Below are 12,172 nucleotides of genomic sequence, written 5' to 3' on the forward strand. Positions count from 1 at the left end.
TTAACTTGTTTTAGGATTGCACTGTTAGCTATATAATGAGAATTACACAAAGTTTCTTCAATTAATCTTGAACAATGTTATGTCTTCAAAAGATATTTCTGTTACACTTTGTGCCAATGTTGGTATTTCACTTGAGTCTCTGTTGCAACCTTTTGTAGTACAGCATACAAAGTTTTTCTAACTGATGAGACACAATGCATGCTTTCTAAGACTTTTAGTATAAAATGGGTTCAATGAATGAATGTCTTGAATACCAGTGGAAATTGTATTCTGTTACACTGAGAAGTGTAAACAAATCAGTGGGTTATAGATCAAATCAAGCCTGCACTGACCCTAGAAGCTAAAATGACTAAACTGAGGCTATCGTATTTTGGTCACGTCATGAGACGACAAGAGTCACTGGAAAAGATAGTCATGCTAGGAAAAGTTGAGGGCAGCAGGAAAAGAGGAAGACCCAACAAGAGATGGATTGACTCAATAAAGGAAGCCACAGCCTTCGATTTGCAAGATCTGAGCAAGGCTGTCAAAGATAGGACATTTTGGAGGACTTTCATTCATAGGGTCGCCATGAGTCGGAAGCGACTTGACGACACTTAACACACACACACACACACACACACACACACACACACACACACACTGAGAAGAAAAGTAAGTTAATAAGCAACTGAACAGATAGGGTGCTCAAAGCTGACTTTAAGTCACAATATTTGGGACATACAGACTTAAAACTATGTTCCATTTGACTTAATTCTTGTCAGTTGTAATTCTGTTCAGTTATAACAGATGATGATGCGGTATTAGGGTGGCCAGCTCCGGGTTGGGAAATACCTGGAGATTTTGGGGGCAGAGCCTGAGGAGGGCAGGGTTTGGAGAGGGGAGGGACTTATAGTCCAAATGCCATATAGTCCAATTGCCAAAGCGGCCATCTGCTCCAGGTGAACTGATCTCTATCAGCTGGAGATCAGTTGTAATAGCGGGAGATCTCCAGCCACCACTTGGAGGTTTGCAACCCTATGTGGTATGCTTTTTTTCTCCACTCTATCCATAGCACAAGAAAGGAAATAGAAACTTCAGCTTTCCAAACCTAGGCTAGTGGAGATTGTATTTAACCCTCACCAGTTCCTTTCATTCATGGGTGTCAGTATCTTACACCTGAAAGCTACTATATACAGAAAAATGAATTATTTTGCCTAGCATTTTGTTTAACTCTGACAGTCCATAGAGTAGGAAAAGGTCCTGTGGACTCTCCTGTCACAAGGTCTTCTTACCTTGAATAGTGTATTCTGTACCTAAGCATCTCCAACAGATGCCTGTCCATTTTCCCCTTTAAAATCTTGTACAAGGATCACAGGTGGGCTGTTTTCCCCCACCCTTCCCCAGTCTCCATTCTGCTAGTTTAAATCCATTTCTCTGGCTTGGTTCATAATTGCTGGTGTCCCTCAAGTATGTGCAGGCCACTGTAATTTCCAGGCAGCAGCACTAATTTGAATCCTGTCCTCTGTAGATTAATTATTATTTTTCTTTCCGACAGCCTTTCAGTCTTGAAAACTGTAACCGTTGCCTCCTTTTACACTGGAGTAGAGAAACCCACTGCCTTCGCTCATACAACTTGCCTTCTGCCCTCTATATTACCTTCATGTTATCGCTGTTCCAACTTTGGAAATTATTTGATGTCCTTATATTTTAAAAAATAAAATGGAATATAGCCAAATTGGTTTATTTATTCTTGTCTATTAAGTAGATGAAGATATTTTGTTTGCTTTTTGCTGCTCTAGCTCTTTTGCATCACATTTTTCATAATTTTGAAGAAAATGTTTGACTACAAAGTGTTGTTTTTCCATTCATAAAACAGAGCTAACAGAGATTTGTTCTGTCATAAAATTGAAAGGGGGGGGGGCTATTGAGATGGATATGCCAGTGCATCTTTTCTTTACCATCTGCATTTTTCTAAGTTATCTACAGATTGTTCTGTTTTCCAGAAAAGACCTCCTCCCCCCCCCCCACACGCACACACACTCTGGAGAACTCTTTGGTTGAAGGTGATACAAAAATTTTCCTTCCAGGGTGTGCCTCTTTTGCAGTTTTTCATTCAGGTTTGAGTAGGAGAAGAAAGAAAGCTAATGTGATGGTTTGTTCCATTTTTAGGGGTTGAAGAGCATTCATTTGATAGCTCTCCAGTACCAGATGACAGATCGGCACTTTACTCTGGAGTTCAAAAGAAGCAATGCTACTTGGATGGCTCTTCTGAGAAACAACCAGATGATGACTCAGACTCACTCACCACATCTCCTTCATCTAGCAGCCTAGACACTTGGGGTACTAACAAGAAGTTGCTCAAGACCTTTAGTAAATCCGATAGCCGTGGCCTTATTAAGCCACCAAAGAAGATTGGGACATTCTTCTCCTATCCAGAAGAGGAAAAAACTCCAAAGGTTTGCCGCTCCTTGACAGATGGAGAGATGAAGAAGAACCTTGGCTCTCTGAGCCACGGGGTAAGTAAAGAAAGTGTTTGCTTCTATGACAACAGGCGCAAACACCACGTCCTGGTATCCTTTGAGGAAATTCAGAGTGTCAGGAAACATATCAGACTGAAGAAAGCAGATTCTAACTACTCGTGTTCTAGAGCTTTCCTCTGCCAGCGTCCTGCTAGGAAAAGCCTATCTCCTTCCATTTGTGACCTGCAACTGCTTCGTCACAAAGCCAAAGGGGAAGGAGGAGGAGGCTGTGTCTTTCCAAACAGAAGGCTCCGAGGGCGCAACTCGGTCAGTGAGTTCAATATTACATATGTGGTGGAAAGAAGCCTGTACAGTCACCTCAATCTGTCACATCTGGTGCGGCCTGTTACTGACAGGACCCTGAGCAAAGCTGAAGAACAGGATTTGAGACGGTGCCTTCTGGAGGAGGAGGAGGCGGCGAAGAGAAAGTGGGCTGCCACAGTGGACCGCTGTACTAAAAGGGTTCTCTTAAGAATCCACCAAAAGTCTGTGAGTCCCAAGAATTATTACTGAGGGTGGCCTACCAGTTCCCATTAGGTTGCAGTCAGCATTGCTTGCTTTTCCATCATCATTTTTTCAGCACTTAGTTCCTTGGATTTTTCTTCTCCCTCCCCCACCCACTCCCCAATTACTTGCCAGCATGAAGTTCTAGTAAGTGCTTTGACAAAATGTTCTGGTCCCCGATGTCCAGATTGGCAAAATTCTAAAAAGAAACACGTTGCCCCTTCTAACCAGGATAACTAAAAACAAGAAAAACATGTTAATGCAGAAAAATTAAGTTTGTATTTTAATAAAAATAATATGAAGATTTATATTTTAAATAATTTTAGTAGATATTGAATAGTTTCCATTATCTCACCCCCCAATACCAGCATAATTATATATATTTAACATATGCAAATAGTTATGTCCCTGAGGACAATAGAGGCTTGGATAGTAAAAGCTATATTCCAACAATGACAACAAAAAAAGTAAAGAGATGAAGATAAGAGTAATCCCTGCAAAAACTGTACAAAGGTATAGCTGCTAAAAAGGTATACAGAAGTTATAAAAAGGTATTTAAAAGTATTAAAAGATATAGCTAGTAAAAAGGTATAGCTGCTATACAAAGGTATAGCTGCTAAAGCCCTTACCCTAAATCCAGCTTCATGTATTTGTGACTGCCATGATTATATACGACTTATAAAAGGCTTGATGGTCCAGTATCACATTCAAACACATCAGAAAGACATCAGGTTATAACAGAGAGGGGAACTGTCTGGTGGGGAAAATTGTAAAAACTTTTCATAATCAGAATAATAGAAATTTCCTCAGAACTGTCAGGGCAGTCTACAGTCCTATCTTGGCTACTTTTGTAGTCTATTACATTTTTTTTATCAGCTTTTGGTGTTCCCCCTTTCATGTCTGCTGTTCCCTTACACAATCCAAAGTGTTATACAGTTTCTTACCTCATAAGAATCATGTAAAGTGTGAGCAAGTTGTTCCAGTTTTATACACTGGTAACTCAGGCTGAAAATTAGTAACTTTCCAAAGGCCAATTCATAGCTGCATTAGAATATGAACCTAGGTCTGTTGGATATGATGGATAAATAGAACGATCGTTGCTCACAGGCAGTTGTACTTCTGATAGGCAGTCATGGGGGTGCAGCAATAACTAGGGGAGACACTGGCCTCTTTACCCGTGGTCCTTTCGGGACACCTGGGCTGGGTGCTTTATGATGCTGGACTAGATCAACGGTACAAGTCTGATAAAATACAACACAGTAACCTTATACCTCCCAAAGTATGCAAATATTTGGGTTTCAGTGGATCTTATATTCCTTTCACACTGAGTAAAGAACATTTAATTTGTTTACTTTGTAGGAAGGTAGGGAGGCACTTTTGCTAAGAGATTTCATAAAAATTAGGGAAGATATCGATGGGGAAGTTGCACTATAATAAACAGCGTTCTGAGATTGGTTCTTGTAGGTTATCCGGGCTGTGTAACCGTGGTCTTGGAATTTTCTTTCCTGACGTTTCGCCAGCAACTGTGGCCGGCATCTTCAGCGTTCTGAGAGCTTCTGTTTTATAAGGGTCTGACTGTAGTAGATAAAATAACTACATAATCTTTCTGGCTAATTTGTAACTAGCTTTGCAGCTGTATTTGGATAGTGGCCAGTGCCAGAGTATGTTAATTTCTACCCAGAACAATCAAGAGCTTTTCTCAGCTGTTCCATAAATTAGTTGATTCTGCCTTGTTCTCAAAAAGTACTTTTCAACTTAAATATTAGATAAAATTACTTTGGATTTAAATATTCATAACGTATTCATAATATGCCTAATTCATAATAAATAGGTAGGATGGCATTCTGTTCTCTTTCAGGAACTTCTAATTTTGTCCCATAAATTCTTCTGTTGCCATTCCATAAAATTTATTTATGGGTTTGTTTGCCAGAAGCGGAATTTTCGGATATGTTTAGCTTGTTCACATAGGTGTGTTCCCGTTTTGCAGATGGATCCTCTAATTAACAGTTTCCTCCTATAAAACAAACCAGAAAACCTCTGTGTCCTCTTCTTCTAAGATAATAATACATGCTTACTGCAACCTCAGGGAACTGTGGCATCCTTGTCATGTTCAGTGGAACTGGTTAACTTGTCTTGTCTTAACTTTTTTTTTTTGCATCAAAATTTGTTTTGGTCCCCAAGGCATGCATGGATCTTTCAAAACTTGCACCAGCACATTTTTGTTTTTATTTTATTTTTTTTCATTGCATGGCTATTCCATTGAAAAGCCCTTACTTGTTTTATCTACAGACTGCATTTGGCTTGTTATTGATAAAACAACTAGAAGTTATGGAATTTATTTATAAAAGCAAATTTTGTGGCCACTGATTATACCAGAAAATTAACTATATTGATACAAGCCAGTCATCTTAAAATGGTACTAGTACTACTACTTTCACTTGTTGTTTTCTAGCATGTTGCCAGAATTCTCCTTCTAGCCATGACTTTGTATGTAGGGCCCCTGGCATTGCAAATGCCAAAATTGTTAATTGCACACCAGAGTCATACAACATAACTGTTTTATCCTCAAGACATGAGATTTAAACACATTAAGCTTTCAGACTCAGCCTGTCTTGAAAGATGTTGCACCGATTTTGTTTTTAAGGTAAATTTTGCTCTTGACTCTATTGGTGAGTGGCTGCTAGCTTTGGAGTTTTCTTAGCAGAAAGGCTAATTTCAGGCTCATAAGTATAGACTGGTCTGATAAAGAGTAGAAACGTTTCTTGCTGTAATGTCCTCAGGTATTCATTTGCAGCTTGTTAGTCAACATCCAGCAGTTTGCAAGCTGGCAATCAGCATAATTTTAAAAGGGTGATATTTTGCAATGCATCATTGATGCCTCAGAGAATAATAATTAATTCTCTATTTTTGTTTTATGGTCCCCATATGATAAGGAGGGAAAGCTGGAGGGGAAAAAACACAAAGATATAGAAATGACAGGCACACCTACTTCTAGAGAATGGAAACAGCTCCATTTGTAGAATTGAAAGGCAGCTGTGGAGCCCTACTGAGTTCAAAGGAGCAAGCCCCTTTTCAATTAAGTGCTATAAAAAACTATTAGTTACAGCTAAGAACTTTGCACCTTGCTATGGAAATGTAGCGTTGCTTTGTGAACTTATTAGCTGTTGGAAGCAGGTAGTGTTGTAATGCTAACGTGTTTAGGCAGGCAAAACTATCACAATCAGCATCAGTTGTTGTTGGTGGGGGTTGTGGTTTTTTTGGGGCGGTTTTGGGCTTGAGCTGAAGCTCTGAGAGTGACTCATTCCACTGTAAATATAACCTACTTCTCCTCACAGCAGTAACAATGCTGCTTTGTACCATGGAGTCATTGGTGAGAAATATGGAGCCAGTGCTTTCCAGGAATGAAACCCCTATTAATATATCTCTTGAAAGGTTAGGCAAATGGCCATTTTGGCCAAGGTGCTGAGGATTTGTGTGAGAGGCCTTCCAAACCTATTGCTTTTGGGTGTATGTGTAAGCACTTGTCCCGTGACAATCCCATAAACAACATCCACAGACGAGGATGTCCAAAATAGAGTTGATTTATTGGAAAGAGTCTACAGGTTTACAGCAGCTATAGGTAAGTTGGCACGAATGAGAACTAGAGGCATGGTACAAGGCCTATATGAAAGAGTACTGGTCATATCAAGATAGCATTGGCAGCCATGGCAACCCCCCTCCCAACGAGGGCTGTTCCCATGGGAGTCAGAGTCAGAATAGGAATTTGGCGGTTAACAGGGCCGACCTTGAGCTGCACCTGGTGAAACCAAAACACTTTCAGTCAGGCAGTCTCTGCAGAGAGCAGGCCTGACATCATGCTTCAGGTTGCTGTATGCTCATCTGCTTCCAGGAGTTATGTTGCACTTTGTAGGATTGGGTCATTACGTTTTCTATTACTGAGCTACACCCCTGTGACAAAAAGTGAAAGTGGAGTGATAATTACATAAAGTCTTCACTTTGGAGAAGCTTCATAACCTCATTTGTGGAGGAACAATCCAGTCAATGTGGAATAAGGGGGAAAAATCTGAAGCAGAGTGTCTGAGATGATCAGCAGAAGGCCAGGAAAGAAGGAGCATAAAGCATGAAAAGTACCACCAGTCCTTTTTAAGTTTCACATATTTTTCCCATTTTATCATAATTCGTACATTTTCACTGGTATCTTCTTGCACCTGAAAATGTTTAATCCCCTGTACTGATTTATTTGTAGCAATAAGGTTCTTAAAACTATTTTATTTCACAGAGGACCTGCAGCTTTGGCGGATTTGACTTGACAAATCGCTCATTAAACATTGGAAACAATTTGGATCAGATGGTGAGTATGAGATAAAGGTCCAGTTATGAAAATGCATGAGACCTCGTATTCATGTGGCAGTATGGCACATTTTAAAGAGAATAACATTTAATTTCAGTTGGCATAATAGTTGTTAAAAGATCCAGCAAAATATTGTCAAGTGGATGTTGTTCATCAGAGTTGTGAACTGCATTCTGACATGCTATGTGTCTTTTCTGTGAACAGCTGCTTATACACAATACAAAAACCGTTAATTATTTACCTTCCAGTGATTATGCTTATGACTGGGGATGTTACCAGCAAACTATTTATGTTGCAGAAAGTGTCTTAGCTTTAAAATGTAAGTTAGAAAAGTACAGTTTTGTTGTTGTTATTCAGGTATAAGAGTGCCCGACCAGGTAAAGTACAATCCTGATCAGTGTGGTGTTTGTTTACTTACTTTAATGTTTATATTCCCCGCCTGGCTCTTAAGCTCAAATCAGTTTACAATTCCAAATTAGAACCATACAGAATACAGTAAAGCCCCATTAACCCCTCTCACCAAGGCATTGCCTACAACTTAAACACTGTTGAAAGCCCTAGATAATAAAATGGCCTTGCAGCGCCCCTGAAGACAGGGATATATCAGAAGAGAGACAGTCTTTCAATTCTAGGTGTTGGTTAGTACCTTTAAAGCCCTTTACAGATTAAAGCTGTAAAGGGCTTTAAAGCTGTAAAGGGCTTTAAAGGTAATAACCAGCACCTAGAATTGAATTAAGAAAAAATTGTTTCAAAATAGGCAAGATGTGTAATAATCAGGCTGCCGCATTCTGAATTAGTCGTAGTTTCATAGTTTCTGTTGTTTTTTCAAGGGCCGCGCCATGTAAAGCATTTTATAGTAGTCTAATCAGAAGGTTACAAATCATGGATTAGTGTCATGACTAGGTCATCTGAGTCTCAGAAAGGAGAGAGTTGGCAAATCAGATGCAGCTGGTAGGCGACAGTCCCCCTAGACATTGCACCAGCCTGCTTTTCAAATAGGCTGGTCCATGAAGGCCCCTAAGCTCTTATCCTGTATATCTTGGTTTTATACGGTTTGAATTATGTTATTTTAACTTTTTTTCTGGGAGAATGATATGTAACAAGATTCAATCGGACTGTATATGTTGATTAAGAGAATGACCCAAGCTGTGCTTTATAGCAGTAGTAGAACATATGATCAGATTGAAGGCTCCCTGCATCTCCTGCAAGAGGACACTTTGTGCTCTTGCTTTCAGCTCTAAGTCAGATCCAGGCACCTTTTGCACCATAGAAGCAGCAACCACAGGTGGTGCTTGCATCAGTGTTGTAGAAAAAGCTCTAACCAGGAATAAGGGCAACAGTAAATGTGGGCCGGGGTCACTCCAAGGAGAGGACAAAGTTGCTCTGAAGCAGTAGCAACCAAAGGAAGAAATGGCATCCAAAAATGATAAAAAGGAGAGCAGGCATGGTTGTGGGGAGGGGGAAGCGCAATGTTTGCCCTGAAAATACTTTGCTGTAGCCCTAGTCACTATGTGATACAGTCATGATTTTATTGGAATGTTGATATACATCTAGAAGCAAATTTTTATGCCTGTCAAGATTTGGAGTTGACTTATGCTTGGAGTTGACTTACCTTTGAAGTCACATATTACTGAAACAACCCGTGCAGTCCTAAACAGTTTACTCTGCTTAGGATTGCACTGTAAGGTTTTTTTATCTTCTGTGTGCTTTTAGAGGATTGTTGGTATGTTTTTCCCCAAGACAGGTTTTTGCCTCCCCTCCCCTCACTGCTGGCCTTCCAGACTTTCTAGGAAATTCTTCAAGTTATCTCTCTTTTCTTTTACTAGAAGAGGGTGTGTGATTATGCCAAACATATCTCGGAGCACCTTCCTTGTGTCTCAGGGAATCTGAATGTTTTGAGTTCAGGAATTGCCACAGTTTCTTGGGGCAGGGGTAAGGTTGCCAGGTCTGGGTTGGGAAATACCTGGAGATTTTGGGGTGAGGCCTGAGGAGGGCAGGGTTTGGGGAGGGGAGGGACTTCAATGGGGTATAATGCCATAGAGTCCACCATCCAAAGCAACCGTTTTCTCCAGGTGAACTGATCGCTGTCGCCTAGAGATCAGTTTTAATAGCAGGAGATCTCCAACCACCACCTGGAGGTTGGCAAGCCTAAGCAGGGGAATGACTCTGAACAGGGATGGGAAGTCAGTGCAGCTCTGGGAACACACCCAGGTAGGGTTCGGCATACTAACTCAATAGCAGTGTCATGCTACATATCCCATGTAGTTTGGTCTTTAGAGGAACAAATTTCTGCTACATAGTGCAGCTAACAAGATGTACAGGAAAAGGTTTAGCTGAATGTGGCATGGGCAGATGAATCTATGTGGAAATGTAGGCTATCATAATGTATCTACCCTTCCTATGAGGGCTCCCAGCTCCAAGTTGGGAAATACCTGGAGATTTTAGGGGTGGAGCCTGAGGAGGCTCCAGAGAACAATCAGATGGCAAACTGTGAACCTTGTTTCGAACACTCTTTCATTTTACAGGGCAAAGATGGTGATTTAGTGTACAAAGAAGTGATCAAATCCCCTTCTACTTCCCGCATATCCCTTGGCAAAAAGGTGAAATCTGTAAAAGAAACCATGAAGAAACGAATGTCGAAAAAATATAGCAGTTCTTTGTCAGGGCAGGTATGTAAGTTTAAATGAAATTTAATTTCTAGAGTAAATAGCGTAAGGTTTGTTGATACCTATGTCCCAAGGCATCATTGGAAGGTACAATTGCCTCGCTAAAGAAGCTCCTCAAGGGGATAATGTAGTAAAGCAATTCCAAGGCTCCTTCAAAACTATTTACTGTGAAAAGAGCTTCAATAAAATCATACAGGGGAGTTCAAATTGAGTTAGACCAGGAAAGTATATGGTTTCATTTTATATATGCTGGTATTTCTACAGCGCTAAAGAATAAATGGTTTATATGCTCCTTGAGCTAATCCTCTAGCGAACAACATTTCAGGGTGTCCAATGTAGGATCCAAATTACACAACTTGCACATTACAATAATCCCTTACACCAGTTTTTTTAAAAGCCACAACAATAATATATTTGTTTAAATTGAACAGTTTGTTTTTTTATTTATTTTATTTAAAAATAGTTGTACCCCATTTCCCCCTCTGTTTGAAATCCACATTCATACAACAGCTATTCAAAGTGTGATAAAACAGCATTTAAAAACCTACCATCTAGTTATTAAAATATGAACACTTTTAAAGAAACACAAAAGGTGTAAAACCAATAAAAATATAGCAAAAACATTACAAAAATAAGCCTTTGGTTTACTTTGCATAGATACCTGCCTAAACAGGTAAGCCCCACATCACCTCTAAGATTTGCTGTGTGGCTCGTTTTCTTTAATTGCTTGACAGGAAACCTTCTGCAAGAGCTTCATAGTTACTTTTTCAATTATATAGAAGTCCCATTAAAATCCTTTTATGGAAAATTAACAGTGTCTTTTTTTCCGTTTCACTATTCCTTTTGAACAAGAAAGCATTTACAGTAGATAAAAATAATGGATGCAAGTAAAAACAACCATGAAAAATATTGCTGGAATTTCTCATCTATTACTGCAATCATATAAATGTATGCTGAGGTGTCAGAAGCTTTTCAGGGCTGATAGTTCCAGTAACAGGAACCAGTCATTCTAGTGCTTCCCTTTATCCTCTGGCTCTTTTTCTTTGCTGGAAGGGCCAAAGGGAACGTAAGTCAAGGAGGCAGCCTGCCTTGTACATAATTTTGAAGTCTCTAAAATTGTGCAGTTTTATTCAGAAAACTTTGCCAATGGATGGATATTTTTCTTCATAGTATATTTAATTCTCTCATGGTGGAGGTCTATATTCTTGATCCTTAAAATTCATTCTAAGATATATTCTTTTAAAGCTTTTTTTTCCACTTTCCTCTGGCCAAAATCAATCTGTTTTTGCAAGCATGTTTTGTTTGGCAGACTTCATTCCATTTGGTTTGGTAGGTTGTCAAAATACCCAGCACTTTAAAAAAAATTTTTTTTTCATCAGTCTTTCCACTTGAACTGTAAGCATAACAAGCAATTGCTGGCAAACAACCCACAAGGCATTGGCGTCAGCTGCGGACTTCGTTCCCACTGAATAAAGACTGCCCTCTAGAGGACTGTTGTATAATCAGGCTCACTGAGTCTGTATGATGTGTTTAGGAGCTAAAGGCTGGTAAAGAGAGTAATGTGTGTTTATCTTAATGCCATCTGTGATATTACCAGACTAAATTCAGATCTCCATTCTCTGAATTTTACTGTGCCTTACACTTACCTACAATGATGTAGGACTAAGTTACATAGCAAGAAGTCCTCCAAGGAGGAATTGTCACTTCATTAGCATATTTGCTGCCCCACAGTGGGTTGGATGCCTGCCTGTAGTTTATGCAATTACTACAAGTGAAGATTTATTTTTTTTCATTTTAGTGGACACTTCTACGGGTAATTAAAAAAAAAAAAACAAAAAACACTGTTTCTATACTTGATCCCTGTCTGAAAACACTTTAAAACTGTTTATTCCCTTTGAAAACAAAATATTAACCCCTTTAAAAATGTTAAGTATATCGTAGTCTTAGATATCTTGTTCAGCCCCAAAAACCACCCTGAAAACCTGTTATGAACTGGAGAGAGTCAATGAATAGTTTGGTACCTTGATTTGGAATTGCAACAGTTTAACATAATCCATGGCACCAGCTGAGTCTTAAAATCAGATTGTAGTGATAATGCAGCTATGGGATTAGCAATCCCAGGTGTTCACAGCTCTCATATCACTGGTAATAAC

The 12,172-nt window shown here is 39.5% G+C and overlaps 1 protein-coding gene across 4 annotated transcripts in view; it reads left to right on the top strand.

Moving 5' to 3' along the window:
* Positions 1-12,172, top strand: part of SASH1 (SAM and SH3 domain containing 1) — a 183,812-nt gene that overhangs the window by 139,778 nt on the left and 31,862 nt on the right. For 3 of the 4 annotated variants that reach the window (XM_056853053.1, XM_056853054.1, XM_056853055.1), the window contains 3 exons: positions 2,149-2,495; positions 7,282-7,353; positions 9,879-10,022. In XM_056853053.1, the coding sequence (XP_056709031.1) occupies positions 2,149-2,495; positions 7,282-7,353; positions 9,879-10,022 (563 nt within the window). Of the gene's footprint in view, positions 1-2,148; positions 2,988-7,281; positions 7,354-9,878; positions 10,023-12,172 lie in introns of all 4 variants that reach the window. The other variant, XM_056853052.1, reaches the window with a different exon arrangement.

The sequence above is a fragment of the Euleptes europaea genome, chromosome 7 (genome assembly GCF_029931775.1).
Source record: "Euleptes europaea isolate rEulEur1 chromosome 7, rEulEur1.hap1, whole genome shotgun sequence".
Taxonomy (NCBI): domain Eukaryota; kingdom Metazoa; phylum Chordata; class Lepidosauria; order Squamata; family Sphaerodactylidae; genus Euleptes; species Euleptes europaea.